This window comes from Aquarana catesbeiana, linkage group LG01, assembly GCF_042186555.1.
Source record: "Aquarana catesbeiana isolate 2022-GZ linkage group LG01, ASM4218655v1, whole genome shotgun sequence".
Lineage (NCBI taxonomy): Eukaryota > Metazoa > Chordata > Amphibia > Anura > Ranidae > Aquarana > Aquarana catesbeiana.
The window spans coordinates 333388248-333411022 of record NC_133324.1 but is presented as its reverse complement, the minus strand read 5'-3'; the positions used below and the strand labels follow the sequence as shown (position 1 = coordinate 333411022).

Below are 22775 nucleotides of genomic sequence, written 5' to 3'. Positions count from 1 at the left end.
TTCGGCCACATGTCTTTGGTAAAAAAAATGTCAATAAGCGTATATTTATTGGTTTGCGCAAAAGTTATAGCGTCTACAAACTAGGGTACATTTTCTGGAATTTACACAGCTTTTAGTTTATGACTGCCTATGTCATTTCTTGAGGTGCTAAAATGGCAGGGCAGTACAAAACCCCCACAAATGACCCCATTTTGTAAAGTAGACACCCCAAGTAAATTGCTGATAGGCATGTTGAACCCATTGAATATTTATTTTTTTTTGTCCCAAGTGATTGAATAATGACAAAAAAAAAAAAAAAAATATTTACAAAAAGTTGTCACTAAATGATATATTGCTCACACAGGCCATGGGCCTATGTGGATTAGCACCCCAAAATACATTCAGCTGCTTCTCCTGAGTACGGGGATACCACATGTGTGGGACTTTTTGGGAGCCTAGGCGCGTACGGGACCCCGAAAACCAATCGCCGCCTTCAGGATTTCTAAGGGTGTAAATTTTTGATTTCACTCTTCACTGCCTATCACAGTTTCGGAGGCCATAAAATGCCCAGGTGGCACAAACCCCCCCCCAAATGACCCCATTTTGGAAAGTAGACACCCCAAGCTATTTGCTGAGAGGCATGGTGAGTATTTTGCAGCTCTCATTTGTTTTTGAAAATGAAAGACAAGAAAAAACATTTTTTTTTTTTTTTTTCTTTTTTCAAATTTCAAAACTTTGTGACAAAAAGTGAGGTCTGCAAAATACTCACTATACCTCTCAGCAAATAGCTTTGGATGTCTACTTTCCAAAATGGGGTCATTTGGGGGGGTTTTGTGCCACCTGGGCTTTCCATGGCCTCCGAAACTGTGATAGGCAGTGAAGAGTGAAATCAAAAATTCACGCCCTTAGAAAGCCTGAAGGCGGTGCTTGGTTTTCGGGGTCCCGTACGCGGCTAGGCTCCCAAAAAGTCTCACACATGTGGTATCCCCGTACTCAGGAGAAGCAGCAGAATGTATTTTGGGGTGTAATTTCACATATTCCCATGGCATGTTTGAGCAATATATCATTTAGTGACAACTTTGTGCAAAAAAAAAAAAAAAAAAAAAATTTGTCTCTTTCCCGCAACTTGTGTCGCAATATAAAATATTCCATGGACTCGACATGCCTCTCAGCAAATAGCTTGGGGTGTCTACTTTCCAAAATGGGGTCATTTGGGGGGGGTTTGAACTGTCCTGGCATTTTATGCACAACATTTAGAAGCGTATGTCACACATCACCCACTCTTCTAACCACTTGAAGACAAAGCCCTTTCTGACACTTTTTGTTTACATGAAAAAGTTATTTTTTTTTGCAAGAAAATAACTTTGAACCCCCAAACATTATATATTTTTTTTAAAGCAAATGCCCTACAGATTAAAATGGTGGGTGTTTCATTTTTTTTTTTTTTCGCACAGTATTTGCGCAGCGATTTTTCAAACGCATTTTTTGGGGAAAAAACACACTTTTTTAAATTTTAATGCACTAAAACACACTATATTGCCCAAATGTTTCATGAAATAAAAAAGATGATCTTAGGCCGAGTACATGGATACCAAACATGACATGCTTTACAATTGCGCACAAACGTGCAGTGGCAACAAAATAAATACATTTTTAAAAGCCTTTAAAAGCCTTTACAGGTTACCACTTTAGATTTACAGAGGAGGTCTACTGCTAAAATTACTGCCCTCGATCTGACCTTCGCGGTGATACCTCACATGCATGGTGCAATTGCTGTTTACATTTGACGCCAGACCACCGCTTGCGTTCGCCTTAGCGCAAGAGCAGGGGGCGACAGGGGTGCTTTTTTTTTTTTTTTTTTTTTTTTATCATTTTTATTGTTATCTCGGGGAATGTAAATATCCCCTATGATAGCAATAGGTAGTGACAGGTACTCTTTTTTTGAAAAAATTGGGGTCTATTAGACCCTAGATCTCTCCTCTGCCCTCAAAGCATCTGACCACACCAAGATCGGTGTGATAAAATGCTTCCCCAATTTCCCAATGGCGCTATTTACATCCGGCGAAATCTAAGTCATAAAATGCTCGTAGCTTCCGGTTTCTTAGGCCATAGAGATGTTTGGAGCCACTCTGGTCTCTGATCAGCTCTATGGTCAGCTGGCTGCATCACCGGCTGCATTCTCAGGTTCCCTGTTGAGACAGGAGAGCCAGAGAAAAACACGGAAGACGGTGGGGGTGGGGGGGGGCATTCCCTCCCACGGCTTGTAAAGGCAGTCTAGAGGCTAATTAGCCGCTAGGATTGCTTTTACATGAAAGCCGACCGCTGGCTGAAAAGAATGATACCAAGATGATACCTAAACCTGCAGGCATCATTCTGGTATAACCACTCAAAGTCGTGAATGGCGTACCTGAAGACAAAAAAATGGTTAACAATAAAGCACAGTAAACGGTATAAATAATTACATACCTGAAAAACAAACATGATAAAACATAATAACAATAAAACATTGCAGAATAGAATACAGTAAAAAAGAGCAGAACAATAGAGAGAGAGAATAGAGAGAGAGAACAATAAAACGACAACAATTTTTTTTTTTATTTTATATATATTTTTTTTTTACACTTTTTTTGTAACTAACTTTTATAACGGTAACCGGTTCCAGGTTCGGGTCTCTCAAAATGCGATGGCATCTTGGGAGACCCTGTGAAAGTGTGCCTAGTCTGTGGAATGCTGTACCCTACGCTAATACTCAACTAGTGAATGGTAGCGTTCAAAACATTCACCAATGCAAAGACCAGGATTGTCAGGACAGGAGGGACAATGATAGCGGGTGTCACGCCTATATCCGCGCTTGCTGCAGACACGACATCTTTTTTGGGGGGGTTCGTTGGGTAGGGGTACTCGGGAGGACATAAAGAAAATGCCTCTCATGCAGCCGACTGCATTTGGTTGGGGATGTGAATGGGGGAAGTACGGGCGCTGCAGAAGCGGTGGGTTCCCAATTAGGATTGGCGAATGCAGCAGGAAGGGCACTATGGGCACGACGGGCCTGTGTTTGTCTTCTTGGTGGCAGCGGGACACTACTTGTGCTTGCCACCTCACCAGCTTGAACTGCACTTATGGGACTCGCCACGTCACCAAGTGTTACTGCAGTGCTGGTTTGACTACGACCGGGGTGTACTAGGCCGCTGGTGCTTGCCAGTTCACCAAAACGCTACAAAAAAAACTGTTAGCGATCACAGGGATCAGGCCTGACTCTGCGAACGCTGCAGTTATGCGTTTAGTGTTTTGTAAGTGACAGTGATCGATCGATACTGCACTTGGGTGGGCTGGGCTGGGCTGGGCGGAGGGGCAAAACGCAGGTGCTAGCAGGTATCTGGGCTGATCCCGCTAACACTGCGTTTTTGGGAACCCTAAACTGCTGGAGACGCTAGTATAGATCTGATCGGATCAGATATTGATCCGATCAGATACTATACCACTAAGGGAGGTGTACGGTGCGTGCGTGGGTGTTAGCGGTACTGGCGCTAACCTGACGCTGCCTGGGGCTGGTGCTTGCCAGTTCACCAAAATGCTACCAAAACTGTTAGCGATCGCAGGGATCAGGCCTGACTCTGCGAACGCTGCAGTTATGCGTTTAGTGCCTTGTAAGTGACAGTGATCGATCGATACTGCACTTGGGTGGGCTGGGCGGAGGGGCAAAACGCAGGTGCTAGCAGGTATCTGGGCTAATCCCGCTAACACTGCGTTTTTGGGAAACCTAAACTGCTGGGGACGCTAGTATAGATCTGATCGGATCAGATATTGATCCGTTCAGATACTATACCACTAAGGGAGGCGCATGCTGCGTGCGTGGGTGTTAGCGGTACTGGCGCTAATCTGACGCTGCCTGGGGCGACGCATATCACCGCCGGGCGATCGGGGGGCTAAACCTTTATTCGGTAATAAACGGCGGGTTCCCTGACACTATAAAAAATAAACGAACTAACCAGCGTCACCCGTAACGGTTATACGGTGATCAGTGGTGAAAGGGTTAACTAGGGGGCAATCAAGGGGTTAAAACATTTATTAGGTAGTATATGGGGGTCCCTGTCGCTATAAAACGCTGACGGCGAACCTAAATATTTACCTCACTAACTAGCGTCACCAGCGACACTAATACAGCGATCAGAAAAATGATCGCTTAGCAACACTGGTGACGGGGTGATCAAGGGGTTAAAACTTTATTAGGGGGGGTTAGGGGGGTATCCTAGACCTAAAGGGGGGTAATACTCACTGTTACAACACTGTAACTGTCACAAACTGACACCAATGCAGTAATCAGAAAAAAAAACAAAAAACTGCTGGTGTCAGTTTGTGACAGGGGGGGGGGGGGTGATTGGGGGGGGGGATCGGGGTGTTTTGTATGCCTGGCATGTTCTACTGTGTTGTGTAGTGTTGGTGCACTCACATTGATGTCTTCTCTCCTCGGCGCTGCAACGGAATGCCGAGGAGAGATGACATCATTTCCTTTGCTGCTGTTTAGCATACAGCAGCAAAGGAAGTGATCTGATTGGCCGGCGGCGATCGCGAGGGGGGGGCCACGAACGGATGGCCTCCCCCTCATCTCCGATCGCCGGGGGACCAAACGGGACCGCCTCGGCGGCGGGGGGGGGTCCGATCGGACCCCCCACCCGCGGGAGGCAAATCACGTACATGTACGTGATTTTGCCTGCCCGTGCCGCCTTGCCGACGTACATCGGCGTGAGGCGGTCCTTAAGTGGTTAATCACCATTGGGTTTTTTATTTTTTGCGCTATAAAAGAAAAAAGAATGAACATTCGGTAAAAAAAATGAAATTTTCTTTGTTTTGGTTATAAAATTTAGCAAATTTAGTAATTTTTCTTCGTAAATTTTGGCCACAATTTATACTGCTACATATCTTTGGTAAAAATAAGTACAAATTGGTGGATATTATTTGGTCTCTGTGAAAGTTATAGAGTCCAAAAGCTATGGTGCCAATATCTGAAAATTGATCACACCTAATTCCTTGAGACCCTAAAATGCCAGAAAAGTACAAATACCCCCCAAATGACCCCTTTTTGGAAAGAAGACATTCCAAGGTATTTAGAAAGATGCATGGTGAGTTTTTTTTAGGTTGTTGTTTTTTTCCCACAATTCTTTGCAAAATCAAGATTTTTTTTTTTTTTTTTTTCACAAAATTGTCATATTAGCAGGTTATTTCTCACACACCGCATATGCATACCACAAATTACACCCCAAAACACATTCTGCTATTACTCCTGAGTACGGTGATACCACATGTGTGAGACTTTTACACAGCGTGGCCACATTTTGAGGCCCAACATGCAGGGAGCACCTTCAGGTGTTCTGGAGCACCCAGGCCAATTCTGACATTTCTCTCCTACATGTAAAAATCATCATTTATTTGCTAGAAAATTACATAGGACCCCAAAACATTATATATATGGTTTTTTTTTTTTTTTTTTTTTTTTAGCAAAGACCCTTTAGAATACAATGGCGGTTGTTGCAACTTTTTATCTCGCACGGTATTTGCGCAGCAATTTTTTGAACGCTTTTTTTTTTGGAAAAAAACAAAACCGTAAAGTTGGCCCAATGTTTTTGCATAATGTGAAAGATGAAGTTACGCCGAGTAAATAGATACCTAACATGTCACCCTTCAAAATTGCACACGCTCGTGGAATGGCGCCAAACTTCACTACTTAAAAATCCCCATAGGCGACGCTTTAAAATTTTTAACTGGTTACATGTTTTGAGTTACAGAGGAGGTCTAGGGCCAAAATTATTGCTCTCGCTCTACCGATCGCAGCGATACCTCACATGTGTGGTTTGAACACCGTTTTCATATGGGGGCGGGACTTGCGTGTGCATTCGCTTCTGCATGCGAGCACACGGGGACAGGGGCATTTAAAAAACATTTTTTTCTTTCTCGAACATCATGGGACACAGAGCCTCAGTAATTACTGATGGGTTATATAGGTATCACTGGTGATTGGACACTGGCACACCCTATCAGGAAGTTCAACCCCCTATATAATCCCTCCCCCTTGCAGGGATACCTCAGTTTTTACGCCAGTGTCTTAGGTGATGGACGTGTAAAGATGTCCTGTGCTGAGCTCCAAAGGGAATATCCTAAGATCCTATACTGGGGCAAGCCAGGCGAACCGGATCCATTCAAAGTGTCTTTTCATGGCCGAATATAATGGTACCCGGGCCTCGTGTCCGAAGAAACGAGGTTTTACCCGTAATGCTTCTCTTTTTAGAGAGCTGGACCCCGCAGATCAGAAAATGGCTTTAAACTTCCTAATTTCTGGCGAGGTGCTTTACGGTCCCAGAACTGTTGGATCCCCCTACTGATGGGGGCCCCAGTCTCTGACGGTTTTTTCAAACGGAGCCCACCGTGAGAGGTGAAGATTGGGTCTGTGTAAACAGCACCCTGCAGCTGGATAAGGTAAGAGGAGATTCCACAGAATTTTTGAGTTCTAGTGGCTTTTCTCCTTTAAGGTAAATGCATGCTATGCCTATTGTGACCACCGGGGGCTGCCAAGAGCACAAACCTGCACATGCTGACTGTTTGTCTCAGTGTTTTTTCATCGCTGTCTATGTCCCAGCGTCTCAAGCCGGCTGCAAGGTAAGATGGAAAGGGGGATTTCTCATGTTTGAATGTTCCCCCCCAGGCTAGAGAGGGGCCACAGGGGTCTAGAAAGTGGTTATACCACCCGGGCTCTGCGGCCTAATGGCCACCATCTCTGAAGATAGCAGATCTTGTTACCAGCCTCCCCCCATCCCCCCCCCCCCCCCAGCCTTTCTCCAGTAGCATGACAGGAGAGTCGGCCAGCGCGGGAAGCACTCATTTTTTTCAAAACTCGAGGGGGGGGGGGCGGTAGAGGAGGGGGTGGGATAGACTCCCACTCAGGCCAGCTGCAGGCTATTAAAGGCACTCTGTACAGGTGCACTCAGCCTTCTGAGAGACACAGAGCTGACGGTCGCATGTAAGGTGGGACACAGGCATTCTCCTAGGCAGCATTTACTGAAGTAACACCAGACTGAGCATTGGGTAGCAAGGCTTTTAGCCAGACTACATCGCTCAGCGGGCAGTGTTCATTTGTATACCTCACACCTTGTTGCTTTGCACTATGGGTAGAAGAGGTTCAAGCACCCCAGGAACCAGAGACACTAGGGGATCTCGTTCAGGTTCTGAGGGCCCCCTGTCGGCCAGATGGGCCAGGGACGGCTAGCCAGGGAGAGCCATCGGGGTCAGGGGCTACACCTGCTTCTGGCGCTTCAGCCCCTGTATATATTACACAAGAGGTTTTTTTCCTCAACCATTAATGGTCTAGAGGAAAGATTAATGGCCGTGATTACGTCTTCACTCAGTGGAAGAAAACGCACTAGGCTTTCCTCTGTTCCCCAAGACCCTCAGACAGAGGAGCTCTGGGATAAAGGAGATGAATCCCTTTCAGAGGATCGGGATGGGACGGATGATTCCTCTTCGGAGGAATCAGGTGGAGAGGGACTCTCTGCGACTTCCCAAGAGGAGAAAGTCTTAGTGCAGATCCTTACTGGATTGGTCCACTCCACATTTAAGTTGCCCATACCTGAAACTGCTAAAGAATCCTCTTCTGCTTTGGGGTCACTGAAACCTTTCCAAGCAGCACATGCTTTTCCTGTTCATACTTTGCTTGAAAAGCTCATTTATTCTGAGTGGGATCACCCAGACAAACGTTTTTTTCCGCCAAGAAAGTTTTCAACACTTTATCCGATGGAAGAAAAGTATATTAAAATGTGGGGAATACCGGCTATTGATGCCGCCATTTCCTCCGTAAATAATAGCCTGACTTGTCCTGTAGACAATGCTCAGATGCTCAGGGATCCTGTAGATAAAAGGATGGAATCCCTATTGAAGGATGTTTTCTCCTTAGCAGGATCAGTGGCCCAACCTGCAGTAGCAGCGATTGGAGTCTGTAAATACTTAAGAGACCATGTTAAGCAGGTCATCAAAGTATTACCTGAACAGCAGGCCCAGGGGTTGGCTAACCTTCCAGCGGCCTTATGCTTTGTTGTTGACGCCATTAGAGATTCTATCGTGCAAACCTCCCGTCTTTCACTGGGGTTGGTGCATATACATAGAATCCTATGGTTGAAAAATTGGTCAGCCGAAGCACCATGTAAGAAGCTACTGGTTGGGTTTCCATTTCGTGGTGCAAGGTTGTTTGGAGAGGACTTGGATAACTATATCAAGAGCATCTCTTGTGGGAAAAGCACTCTCTTACCTGTCAAGAAGAAGAGTAAGGGTCCCTCTTTCAAATGGACTCTTTCCCCAGCGCCTTCAGCCTCCAGGCAGTCTCGACGGCCGCCTCCATCGGGGTCCAGAGACAAGAGTCAACCCCAGGGACAAAAGAAGTCCTGGGGAAAGAAGCCTACTAGGCAAAACACTAAGACCTCTGCATGAGGGGGCGGCCCCGCTCACTCGAGTGGGGGGAAGACTGCGACAGTTCTCAGAGCTCTGGCAGGAGGACTTCCAGGACAGATGGGTAATCTCCACGGTAACCTTAGGGTACAAGCTGGAGTTTCAGGAATTCCCCTCTCCTCGGTTCCTCAAATCAAGTGTTCCCAGAGACCCAGAGAAAAAGCAGTCGCTCCTTCTAGCGTTAGAGCGACTTTTGTCGCAGGAGGTCATTATGATAGTTCCCGCAAAGGACCAGGGATTGGGCTTCTATTCCAACCTTTTTACGGTCCAAAAGCCAAATGGGGATGTCAGGCCCATTCTGGACTTAAGGGATCTGAACCGATTCCTAAGGATTCAATCCTTCCGCATGGAATCAATTCGAACAGTAGTTCCCACCCTGCAAGGAGGAGAATTTCTGGCATCAATAGACATCAGAGATGCATATCTGCATGTGCCCATTTTTCCTGCTCATCAGAAGTTTCTGCGCTTCGAGGTAGGAGGGTGCCATTTCCAGTTTGTGGCTCTGCCTTTCGGGATAGCCACTGCACCTCGAGTGTTCACAAAGATCTTGGCTCCTCCTCTGGCCAGATTAAGGGCTCAGGGTATAGCTGTCATAGCATACCTAGACGACCTGCTCTTGATAGACCGGTCGGTAGCCTCTTTGAATGGAAACTTGACCACAGTCAGGTATCTAGAACACCTGGGTTGGATCCTCAACTTAGAAAAGTCTTTCCTAAAACCAGTAAGAAGACTGGAGTATTTAGGTCTGATTATAGATACAGGCCAGGAGAAAATATTTCTACCCCAGGCAAAGATCACTGCTTTGAGCTAGCTGATTCTGACAGTAAGGACCAAGAAAGGTCCCTCAGTCCGCCTTTGTATGAGGCTACTAGGGAAGATGGTGTCTTCATTCGAAGCAGTTCCCTATGCTCAGTTTCACTCAAGAATGCTGCAACACAGTATTCTGTCGACCTGGAACAGGAAAGTTCAGGCATTAGACTTTCCGATGCACCTGTCGCATGCGGTGCGTCAGAGCCTCAATTGGTGGCTCATACCCGAAAACCTGCAGAAGGGGAAATCCTTTCTAACGGTTACCTGGACGGTGGTAACAACAGATGCCAGTCTGTCAGGTTGGGGAGCAGTTCTGGAACAGGCTGTGGTCCAAGGGGTATGGTCCAAGACAGAGAGGACCTTACCCATCAACATTCTGGAGATCCGGGCGATACATCTAGCTCTAAAGGCCTGGACTATCAGGCTACAGGGTTGTCCGGTCAGGATCCAGTCCGACAATGCCACAGCAATGGCTTATGTCAATCATCAGGGAGGCACCCGGAGCCGAGCTGCTCAAAAAGAGGTGAACCAGATCTTAGTCTGGGCAGAGATGCATGTGCCATGCATATCGGCAGTTTTCATCCCGGGAATAGAGAATTGGCAGGCGGACTATCTAAGTCGCCAGCAGTTACTTCCAGGGGAATGGTCTCTGCATCCCGACGTCTTTTGGGCCATATGCCAAAGATGGGGGGGTTCCAGATGTAGATATCTTTGCATCCCGATTCAACAAAAAGATAGACAGATTTGTGGCAAGGACAAAAGATCCTCTTGCATGCGGGACGGATGCGTTGGTGATTCCGTGGCATCGGTTCTCACTGATTTACGCATTCCCGCCTATTCTGCTATTACCATGACTCCTTCGCAGGATCAGGCAGGAAAGGAAGTCGGTGCTTCTGGTGGCCCCCGCTTGGCCCAGAAGGACTTGGTATGCAGAAATAGTAAGGATGACAGTAGGTTCCCCATGGACACTACCGGAACGCCCAGACCTGTTATCTCAAGGTCCAGTGTTCCATCCTGCCTTACAAACGCTAAACTTGACGGTTTGGCTATTGAGACCCACGTTTTGAAGAGTATCGTGGGCCCTCAGGTCCTGTCATATCTACCTTGATTAATGCAAGGAAGCCAGCTTCCAGGATGATTTATCATAGAGTCTGGAAAGCTTATATAACCTGGTGTGAATCCAGAGATTGGCATCCCAGGAAATATGTCATAGGTAGAATTCTTGATTTTCTACAATTAGGATTAGAGATTAAGCTGACCTTGAGTACCATCAAGGGCCAGGTCTCTGCTTTATCAGTATTATTTCAGCGGCCACTTGCTTCGCATTCTTTGGTCCGCAACTTTATGCAGGGGGTGATGCGTCTTAATCCTCCGGTTAAAGTGCCCCTAAACAGGTGGGACTTGAACTTGGTCCTGGCTGTGTTACAGAAACAGCCTTTTGAACCAATAAGTCAGATTCCTTTGGTCTTGTTGACAAGGAAATTAATTTTTCTGGTGGCCATCTCTTCTGCTAGAAGAGTATCAGAATTAGCAGCTCTTTCCTGTAAGGAGCCTTATTTGATTATACACAAGGATAGAGTGGTACTACGCCCTCATCCTAGTTTTTTACCGAAGGTGGTTTCTGATTTTCATGTAAACCAAGACATTGTTCTACCTTCCTTTTTTCCAGATCCCTGTTCTCCGGAAGAGAGATCTCTACATTCGTTGGATGTAGTAAGAGCAGTTAAGGCCTATCTAGGGGCAACTGCTCAGATCCGCAGGACGGATATTTTGTTTGTGCTGCCAGAGGGTCCCAATAGAGGACAGGCAGCGTCAAAAGCTACCATTTCTAAATGGATTCGACAATTGATCATTCAAGCTTACGGTTTGAAACAGAAGATTCCTCCGTTTCAGATCAGGGCACATTCCACAAGGGCTATTGGTGCTTCTTGAGCAGTGCATCACCGGGCCTCTATGGCTCAAATCTGCAAGGCCGCAACCTGGTCTTCAGTTCATACATTCACCAGATTCTATCAGGTGGATGTGAGAAGGCATGAGGATATCGCCTTTGGGCGTCGTGTGCTGCAGGCAGCGGTACAGGGTCCTCAGGTCTGATTGCACCCTACTTGGTCGTGGTTACCCCCCCTCAGGTAGCATTGCTCTGGGACATCCCATCAGTAATTACTGAGGCTCTGTGTCCCGTGATGTTCGAGAAAGAAAATAGGATTTTTTAAAACGGCTTACCTGTAAAATCCTTTTCTTTCGAAGGACATCACGGGACACAGAGGTCCCGCCCCTCTTTTAATACACTATATTGCTTGGCTACAAAACTGAGGTATCCCTGCAAGGGGGAGGGATTATATAGGGGGTTGAACTTCCTGATAGGGTGTGCCAGTGATACCTATAGAACCCATCAGTAATTACTGAGGCTCTGTGTCCCGTGATGTCCTTCGAAAGAAAAGGATTTTACAGGTAAGCTGTTTTAAAAAATCCTATTTTTTTTTTTCTTTTTATTGTTCATTTTACTTTATTTTAGATAGTTTGAGAGAAGGGTGTGGCGCTGTTCCTTTAAATGCCCTGTGATATCCTGTGAATGTGCTGTACTCACTTCACTTTCAATAAAGTGTAGTGGAAAAATCAAAAACCATTCAGTATGCAACTGGTTAAATCCTAGGTGCCATGATGCTAATCGTGTATAAAATATTTGCAACAGTGTAATCCCAGGATGAGGGGAGTGGGAGCAGTGGGAAGGGAGGGGGTGGTGGAATGCAAAGGTTGATTCAACCACTTCTCTACCCGCGTATAGTCATATGACGTCCACAGATGGGATCTCCCATCCTGGGTGGACGTCATATGACGTCATATGACGTCCTGGGATTCCCGGCCACCTAGGGGGCGCGCGCCCGCCGCGTTCCTCGGACCCGGTGCGTGTGCCCGGCGGCTGCGATGTCCGCTGGGCACCCGCGATTGCCCGTTAACCGGGCCGGCATGTGGATCTGTGTGTGTAAACACACAGATCCACAGCCTGTCAGCTCTGAGGAGAGCGATCTGTGTTCCCAGAACGGAGGAACACTGATCGGTCTCCTCCCCTAGTGCGTCCCCTCCCCCTTCAGTTAGAATCATTCCCTAGGAAACATACTTAACCCCTCCCCGCCCCCTAGTGGTTAACCCCTTCACTGCCTGTCACATTTACACAGTAATCAATGCAATTTTATAGCATTGATCGCTGTATAAATGTGATTGGTCCCAAAAATGTGTCAAAAGTGTCCGATGTGTCCGCCATAATGTTGCAGTCACCAAAAAAAATCGTGATCGCGTGCTAAAAAAATAAAAAAATATTTTTTTTTTAAAATGCCATAAATCTATCCCGTATTTTGTAGACGCTATAACTTTTGCGCAAACCAATCAATATACGCTTATTGCGATTTTTTTTCTTTTACCAAAAATATGTAGAAGAATACGTATCGGCCAAAACTGAGGAAAAAATGTGTTTTTTAAAAAAAAAATTGGGATATTTATTATTTTATTATAGCAAAAAGTAAAAAATATTGTGTTTTTTTTCAAAATTGTCGCTCTTCTTTTGTTTATAGCGCAAAAAATAAAAACCGCAGAGGCGATCAAATACCACCAAAAAAAGCTCTATTTGTGGTGAAAAAAGGACGTCAATTTTTTTTGGGTACAACGTTGCACGACCGCGCAATTGACGTTTAAAGTGCAACAGCGCTGAAAACTAAAAATTGGCCTGGGAAGGAAGGGGGTGAAATTGCCTTGTATTGAACCGGTTAAATATTCAACTATAAGTGCAAATTCATTCAATTAAAGTGCACACGTGCAATCAGATGCAAAATTATAAAAGTCCTTTTTTCATATAACAAATTATTTCGTGTAATATTCGTGCTCTTGGTTCTCTTGGTGATGGTGTTTAAATCCCGTGCTCTAAATGTGCAGACACTCACCAGCTAACTTCACCCCTGCTGGGGTATCAGGCAGTCACAGTCTGTGCCACTGTGCGGCAATTTCTGGCAGTCTCAGGATCGTGGTATATCATATAAAAAGAGAAGGGGTGCCCATAGTGTAAAATCGTTTTTTAAACAAGCAGAGCGGTACTCACAATTTAAAACCGTGTAGTACGCAAAAAAGACAAAGTTTTCGGTTAACCATCAGCTGTTCAATGTTGTTTGGGAAGCACAGATTAGGCCACGGGCCTAATGGTTAACTGAAAACTTTGTCTTTTTTGCTTACTACACGGTTTTAAATTGTGAGTACCGCTCTGCTTGTTTAAATAAACTTTTTCTAAAAACGATTTTACACTATGGGCACAAATATTTTATACATGATTAGCATCATGGCACCTAGGATTTAACCAGTTGCATACTGAATGGTTTTTGATTTTTCCACTACACTTTATTGAAAGTGAAGTGAGTACAGCACATTCACAGGATATCGCAGGGCATTTAAAGGAACAGCGCCACACCCTTCTCTCAAACTATCTAATCTAGCTGTCTCCATTTTATATGGTGACTGCGTGTTGGGGGGCAGCAGTTCTAAATCTGTTTTTTAAAAAAACACTCGTATCCATTTCCACTGCGCGGGTTTATTACTACATTCTCCATTTACTTTATTTTAGTTTGACACTCCCCCCCCCCCCCCCCCCCCCCCAAAAAAAATTTTTTGATCACTTTTATTCCTATTACAAGGAATGTATACATCCCTTGTTATAGGAATATGGCATGACAGGTCCTCTTTACAGTGAGATATGGGGTCAATAAGACCCCACATTTCACCTCTAGGCTGGGAAGCCTGAAATAAAATAAAAAAAAAAAAAAGATCCTGGCTTCGATCGTAGCGGTGAGTTGGTAGAAGCACTGGAGGGCGGTGGGAAGGGGGGGATGTTCCCTCTCGCCTCCCATAAGAACGATCAAGCAGTGGAACAGCCCCTATGATCATTCTTATGGTGTAGAGAATCGCCGGCTGAAAAATCTGATATCTGAATGATGCCTGTAGCTGCACCCATCATTCAGATATCACCGCACAAAGTCAAGGACGTCATATGACGGCAGGCGGGAAGTGGTTTTTTTTTAACACAAAGTTGTCCATTTATACAATATTTCTAACACATAACATGTACATACCAAAAATGACACCCCAAAATAGATTCTCCTACTCCTGAGTACAGCGATACCACATGTGTGAGACTTCCACAGTCTGGCCACATACAGAGGCTGGGTATGGCTGCACATGGCTGGGTATGGCTTTGTAGTGCAGGATATTAGAGTATGGAGGGATGGCTGAGCATGGATGGATGGATGGCTGGATGTGACTGTATTTGTCACAGAGCAGCGCTGTGGGCACTACACATCCAGCCTACAGCGCTGCTACCATCCGATCCCTCCCCCTCTGTACCGATCGATACAGAGAGGGGAGGGAGAAACCGGCGTCATGACATGACGCCGGTTTGTTTACATGTGATCGCTCCGTCATTTGACGGAGCAATCACATGGTAAACAGCCGCGATCAGCGGCCGTTTACCATGATCTGTGATGCGTCATGCGTCATGGATGTTCTCGGGTGCGTGCCCCAGGGGGCGCGCGAGAGCAGGATTCTGGGAGGACGTCCATGGATGCCCTCCCAGGATAAGCCGACTGCGCTGTAGCCTTCTTTCGGCTATGGCTTGGTCGGCATGTGGTTAAATTGTAAGGATTTATTTGTTTAAAAAAAAAAAAAAAATGTCATACTTACCTCCACTGTGCAGTTCGTTTTGCTCAGAGTGGCCCCGATCCTCAACTTCTGGGGTCCCCCAGCGGTGCTGGTAACTCCTCCCCACATTGTATAACTCCCTAGGAGAAGCGCTCTCCCGGGGGTTACCGTGCAGGCACGCTCCATAGACACAGAATGCCGGACTCGGCCCCGGCGTCCGCGTCATTGGATTTGATTGACAGCAGCGGGAGCCAATGGCTGTGCTGCTATCAATATATCCAATCAAGAGCTGAGACAATGGGCAGAGGGGAAAAGCACGTCACGTCAGATCTGGGAATTACAGGACTTGGGTGAGTACAACAGAGGGACTGGGGGGCCGGTCAGTGACAAGTTTTTTCACCTTAATGCATAGGATGCATTAAGGTGAAAAAAGCATGAGGGTTTACAACCCCTTTAAGTCTGGGTTCTGACTAGGCTGTGCAAGGACATTCACCTTTTTTCTCCTTCAACCACTGTGTGGTCATTTTTGCTGTGTGTTTTTGGGTCATTGTCTTGTTGGAAGGTAAATCTTCTTCCAATTGACAACTTTCTGGCAGAGGGCAGCAGATTTTTCTCAAGAATTTGACGGTATTTTGCCCCATTCATTTTTCCTTCTATCCTGACAAGTGCTCCAGTCTTGCTGCAGAGAAACACCCCCATAACAGGATATTATCACCTCCATGCTTTACTGTAGGAATGATGTTATTTGGATGGTGAGCTGTATTGGATTTCCACCAGACATATAATTTGGTGTTGAGGGCAAATAATTCAATTTTAGCCTCATTTGACCATAACACCTTTTTTCCATGTGGCCTCAGAATCTTTAACCACTTCCGGACCGGCTCATGACGATATATACGCTGCCACTTTGAAGAGGGATGTCGTTATGGCAGCAGTTAGGAGGCAATCGCGTCTGCTCTCATCTGGTATGGAGCTAAGTGAGGAGAAGATGGCCCCCACCCGTCTCCATATCATTGCATGGCGGAAGCGACGTCAAAACGTCACTTCCGCCCATAGCTCTTAAAGAGACAGATTTATTTTTATTATTATTTTTTTAAATGACCTTTTAATTTTAATTTTTTTTAAATTTTTATTGCATTTTGGTGTAAATATGAGATCTGAGGTCTTTTTGACCCCAGATCTCATATTTAAGTGGTCCTGTCATTTTTTCTATTACAAGGGATGTTTACATTCCTTGTAATAAGAATAAATGTGACACAATTTTTTTTTTTTTTTTTTTCACAAGAATGATGGAAAAAATTTTTTTTTAAACGCACCCGTCGAGCTCGCGTGCAGAAGCGAGCAGAAGCGAACCACATATGAAAACGATGTTCAAACCACACATGTGAGGTATCGCCGCGATCGGTAGAGCGAGAGCAATAATTCTAGCCCTGGACCTTCTCTGTAACTCAAAACATGCAACCTGTAGAATTTTTTTTAAACATCGCCTATGGAGATTTTTTTAAGGGTAAAAGTTTGTCACCATTCCATGAGCGGGCGCAATTTTGAAGCGTTACATGTTGGGTATCAATTTACTCGGATTAACATTATCTTTCACAATATAAAAAAAATTGGGCTAACTTGACTGTTTTATTTTTTTTTTAATTCAAAAAAGTGTCCCCCCCCCCAAAAAAAGTGCGCTTGTAAGACCGAACACCAAATCTCAGAAAGAGGCTCGGTCCTTAAGTGGTTAAGGTGCGTTTTGGCAAAGCTCAGTCGTGACTGCATGTGGCCTTTCCTTTTTTTGCAACCCTCTCACACAAGCCACATTTGTGGAGAATTTGTGATATTGTTGTCACATGTACACAATGACCACTCTTTGTCATAAATTCCTGCAAGTGCTTCAGAGTTGTTGTAGGTCTCTTGGTAGCCTTTCTGATCTGTTTCTCCTGGCTCTTTCCTCCTTTTTGGAGTGACGGCCTGATCCAGCGAGAGAGTCTGTGTTGTACCAAATACCTTCCACTTCCTTAATAGTAGACTTCACTGTGCTTCTAGGCATTGATAAAGCTTTTGACTTTTTTTTTTTTTGTATCCATCTCCTGACTTGTGCCTGTCCACAGCTTTATCCCAAAGATCTATTGACAGTGCCTTGCCACCCATAGTTGATTGTTTGCGTCAGTTGCACTACCGGGGACTGAAATGCTCCAGGAAAGCTTTTCATGCAGAGCTAATAAAAATGACCACAGCTGTTCACAGTTGAAAGTCAAATGACTTTGTGCCATTGAGGAGGTGATTAGCTACACCTGATTTTCCATGTCATTTTATAGGAGGGGTGATCCTTTTTTCCAACTCAGTGATTTTTTTTTTTTTTTTTTCTTCTGACATGTTGGTGTTTTATATCTTTCACGTGAATGTTTCAATGAGTAAATACAGCTGGATAAAATGAAATGTCTGTCTTCATTTCAGGCTACAAAGCAACAAAATATGATTATTTTAAAGGGGGTGTTTCTTTTCTATATCCACTGTAAATGACTATTAAGTGAGTCTACACACCCCTGTTAAAATGTCAGCTTTTTGTGATGTAAAAAAATGAGACAAAGATAAATAATTTCAGAACTTTTTCCACCTATAATGTGACCTATAAACTGTACAACTCAGTTGAACAACAAACTGAAATCTTTTAGGTGGAGGGAAGTAAAAAGAAATAAAATATGGTTGCATAAGTGTGCACACCCTTAAACTAATACTTTTGTTGAAGCGCTTTTTGATTTTATTACAGCACTCAGTCTTTTTGGGTATGAGTCTATCAGCATGGCACATCTTGACTTGGCAATATTTGCCACTCTTCTTTGCAAAAAACATTCCAAATCTGTCAGATTGTGAGGGCATCTGCTGTGCACAACCCTCTTCAGATCACCCCACAGATTTTCAATCAATTTCAGGTCTCTGCTCTGGCTGGGCCATTCCAAAACTTTAATCTTCTTCTGGTGAAGCCATTCCTTTGTTGATTTGGATGTATACCTTGGGTCATTGTCATGCTGAAAGATAAAGTTCCTCTTCATGTTAAGCTTTCTAGCAGAAGCCTGAAGGTATTGTGCGAATATTGACTGGTATTTGGAACTGTTCATAATTCCCTCTACCTTGACTAAGGCCTCTGTTCCAGCTGAAGAAAAACAGCCCCAAAGCATGATGCTGCCACCACCATGCTTCACTGTGGATATGGTGTTCTTTTGGTGATGTGCAGTGTTGTTTTTGCGTCAAACATATCTATTGGAATTATGGCCAAAAAGTTCAGCCTTGGTTTCATCAGACCATAACACATTTTCCCACATGCTTTTAGGAGACTTCAGATGTGTTTTTGCTAAGTTTAGCCAGGCTTGGATGTTTTTCTTAAGAAAAGGCTTCTGTTTTGCCACTCTACCCCATAGCCCAGATATATGAATTATACAGCAGATTGTTGTCACATGTACCACACAGCCAGTACTTGCCAAGATATTCCTCCAGCTCTTTAATGCTGCTGTAGGCCTCTTGGCAGCCTCCCTGACCAGCTTTCTTCTCGTCTTTTCATCAATTTTGGAGGGACATCCAGTTCTTGGTAATGTTACTGTTGTGCCATATTTTCTCCACTTGATGATAACTATCTTCACTGTGTTCCATGGTATATCTAATGCCTTGGAAATTCTTTTGTACTCTTCTCCTGACTGATACGTTTTAACAATGAGATCCCTCTGATGCTTTGGAAGCTCTCTGCGGACAATGGCTTTTGCTGTAGAATGCGACTAAGAAAATGTCAGGAAAGACCTACTAAAACAGCTGAACTTTATTTGGGGTTAATCAGAGGCACTTTAAATGATGGCAGGTGTGTACTGACTGCTATTTAACATGAGTTTGAATGTGATTGCTTAATTCTGAACACAGCTACATCCCCAGTTATAAGAGGGTGTGCAGTTTGTTTTTCAACTGAGTTGTACAGTTTACAGGTCACAAAGAAAAAGTTCTGAAATGATTTACCTTTTTTGTCTTTTTTTTTTTTTTATCGCAGAAGCCTGACATTTTAACAGGGGTGTGTAGACTTTTTATATCCGTTGTATACTCACTTCGTAAATGGTTAACATTAAATAGAGAAAGGGCATAAGTTGGAATTTAGCCATAGCTTCTATAGTCGGTGCTGCAACATTTGTCATATGTTTCCCATATGTTTAGGTACCTATTTTTACACCATGGTGTTTTTGTCTTGCAGGCGGGCACTTGGACGTTGGCACGCACATTTGGTGGAATCTATGCCTCTTGGGCAATAGTGCTGCTGTTGGCATTGATATGCATTGGGCGTGCCATTTACTGGGCATGCATGCGAGTCAGTCACCCCATCCAGAGCTTCTCATGAGCCTGTCTAGACCTGCCTCCCTTAACTCCTCCCTTTGGTGGCCAGAATGGAAGTAACCTCTGGAAGGCACAAGGCAGAGTCATTGCAGTGGCCATTGACCAGCGGAATGAATCCATGCTGCCTTATGAAGCAGTGCTGAATATAACTCCACTATTCTTAATCCACCTGCTAATGTTTACTGCTGCCCATGGTTAACCTCTTCACCACCAGGGGCTGCAAAGCACTGCAGGATCCTGGAGCTGCAAAGGGGTTGATTGCTTTTTAATCATTCTGTTGTTTTTAAAATCAATTGTAGGGAAACGAAAGAACTCCTGGTCATGCTGCAAGCTGTGTGCGCCTTGTGGCAGATGCAGGGTTGTGTTTACATGAAGGAGGAGCAGGGGGGTTTAAATATGTGTCATAGTAATTTGGGGTAATTGTACAAAACAGTCATAGCATATACAAGGGTAAGGCAGCAGAAGCCAGGAAGGAGAGCCAGCCTTGGGAGGATGTTTTTTCCTCGTAGTGTCATAGCCTCCTATTTGTTGCACCTTAAATCCATTTTTACTTACTGGAAAGAGTGTGTGGGGTTTTTTTTTTTTTTTTTTTATTTTTAATTTTTGTTTTCAAATACCTAAAGCAGAATTGTTCCCATTCAGCCTTTCCAGAGAGGCCTTCAGAACACTATATCTTTATTTAGGACAAGGACCTGCTGTTAAGTCGGTCTGGAAGCGTGAGGTAGAATATTGCTTTCTTTCCGAAACCTATTACAAAATAGCTGCATGAATTGAACAGTTCTTGTCACATCATATTTTGTTAGGTATAGACAGAGTACATTTACCCAATCCTTTTCACTACCGGTTCATTCATTTACCTGGCTGTGTCACTTAAAGCAGCAGCCAGTACAAATGAACCAAAAAAATTGAAGTTGTAGGTTATACATGGAAAGCCAATGCGCTGTAGTGTCTTTTAATGGTGTAAAGAAGACCACTTCAGTCATGTCCTTGGTTATGCATTAGGCTAATATTTTAGAACACACTGGAATTTTATGTTTAGTAGCCTTCTCCATTACCAATCCTGGAAAACCTAAATGTTTTACGTTGCTACCTCTAGGACACTACATAGAACCACATGTACTCTCCATTAGATTTTGGTGCTTTGGACGCCTCGTTTCATGTTTTTATCCAATTGTTCTGTAAGGAGGGCATTATCCTAATTTTATAGGGAGGAATACTTTTGATTGCAGAAATGGTGACTTTGGGGTGGGAGGTAACATCGGTGTAACCACAAAGAAGATGAAATCCATTGTGACTTCTGCAGGGTCCAATCTGTTATTTTATCTGTGCAGCTGAGTTGTAAATAATTGTAATTTTCTCTTTTTGTTGCTGCTGTGCTTCCTGCAAATTTTATTTCACTTGAAAATATAAATGTTATTGTTTTTCCTTCTTATTTTTGACTCTGTGAAGCATTGTTCCTTGGCCTTTGTGGACAAAACATTAAAGAGGAGATGCCACTTTAATTTTTAATCATGTATTTACAGATATAGATTCCTGATATTTCTATGTTCTTGTTTTGAAACCCCTTTGTGTATCCAGTGCAAAGAATCTAGCTTTCAGCTGGGGCTGTAGAATCTGGTTTTCTCAGGTGTGTAGTAATGTGAACTTTAGGGCTGCTGCTTGCCATCCATGTAAAGTGCACTCAATAAAGAAGTGTACTTCAGGGATAACTAAACCCAAAAAGCAATATAGTGCAGCTTACTAGGTGGGGTAGCTGCTAATCCCACCAGTCCTCATATAATGGACATGAAACAAGGCAGGACTGTTTGAAGTATAGCTTGGATGAGAACCATGTCTACATCACCTTTTATGCCCTTCTACATGCCCTGGACTCCGCTAGGTGTCTACTTGCTGAACAGGGAATCTGCCTGCTGAGCAAGTGGATGGCTGGTCTGTGTCCACTCCGCTTATGCAGAACAGACACAGCCCACTGTCCTCCTATGGGTGGTCAAATGTAAACAGACTGCCTGTCTGTCTGCACCCGACTGCCATCTGATCTGATAGATTGATAGGAAACAGATCCCCATCTCTGTTTTTAGTGGATAGGATGTCAACAGACATATATCCATTTTACATCCACTGCTCCACAGAATATAATGGAGGGTCTGCTAAATAAAAAAAAAAAAAAAAAAAAAAAAAAACCTGACAGATGGACCCAATCAGTCCACCCACCTGTGTTAAAGGGGGCCTAAGATTTAGTGGAGGAATGAGGCTAACCACCCAAGGACAAGGGAGTGTGTTATTCTCTGGATTATCCAGTGAAAAGGGAAACAAGCCTGAAAAACCAGCCTCTCAGCAGGTAAGCCATGGCACTGAGCAGCTGCATATTTATGTACATTAGTGCAAATACGAGCGCTGCTTATGCTGGGGAGCTTTCCGGTCATGTGGCCACTGTGACAGCCAATCACTGTGGTCACATGATCATTAAGGGCTGCGAGGTGCCATCTCCAAGGGGTTAATGCAGCTACGCCATTTAAGGACTGGTAAGCTGCAATGTTATTTTTTTATTTTTGGGTTCAGATACACTTTAAAGGAAACCTGTTGTAAGGAAAAAAGAATGAAGGCTGCCATTGCTGACCCTTTTTTGTAAAAATGCTGACTGCCTGGCTGTCATGCTTATCTATTGCCTACACTACTCTAAATCACTAATATGTTTGCAGATAAGGACTTAATGTACAGGTATGTTCTGGATCAGTTAAAATAACTGCCAGGTAATGGCATTTTCAGGGGGGCATTAAAGAGCGATGGCTGCCCTCATGAACCTGTCATATCAGGCTTACTAATGTGGTTATAAACCCTAACATATACCCAGTGAAGGGACAATCCTCAGGTGCTACACATATATGAAACAAGGCCTACACAAGTTGTATCTGTCTATCTACAGTCTTCTCTTCCATTCAAAGTGCTGAAATTATAAGCTTGTCTGAGCATTCAAAAAAATGGGGTGGAGAGCTGAAGTTACTCTGCAGAGCTCAGTGAGAAGTCTGAGAGCTGATTGGAGGGAAGAGACACACCCCCCTTCACACAGAAAAGAGCTGAGGCTTTCAATCTGGTGGAGGTCCCTCCCCTGTCACCATTTTTCTCTTGGTTTCAGAAAAAAAATCGTTTGAAGTTACTCGTGCTGATAGCAGAGGAACAAAGCAGCAGACAAAAATGACACCTAGTGCTCCTAAATGAGACAAGTAGACTAGAGCGAGGAACTCCGAGCCAGCAACTCATAGAATGTGGACAGGTGACTGGCTTGTTGTCCTGTCATCCCAGAGTATCAAACAGAGTGCAATGTAGAGGGACTATTAGTAAAGTTGGATATGTAGTAGGGGACATAAGCCAATGCCTCCTCTAGTGCTGGCTCCTATTCCATGTGGAGTGATACCAACTGCACTCCACCTCTTATCCCATCTAGCATTCTCCAGAGTGGTGCC

At 44.3% G+C, this 22775-nt stretch overlaps 1 protein-coding gene across 2 annotated transcripts in view; it reads left to right on the top strand.

The window, feature by feature from the left end:
- PIP4P1 (phosphatidylinositol-4,5-bisphosphate 4-phosphatase 1) overlaps positions 1-20816 on the top strand; it is a 31071-nt gene extending 10255 nt beyond the window's left edge. For both annotated transcript variants that reach the window (XM_073631408.1, XM_073631418.1), the window contains one exon: positions 19175-20816. In XM_073631408.1, the coding sequence (XP_073487509.1) occupies positions 19175-19318 (144 nt within the window). In that variant the 3' untranslated portion in view covers positions 19319-20816. The remainder of the gene's footprint in view (positions 1-19174) is intronic.
- Positions 20817-22775: the final 1959 nt, after the last annotated feature.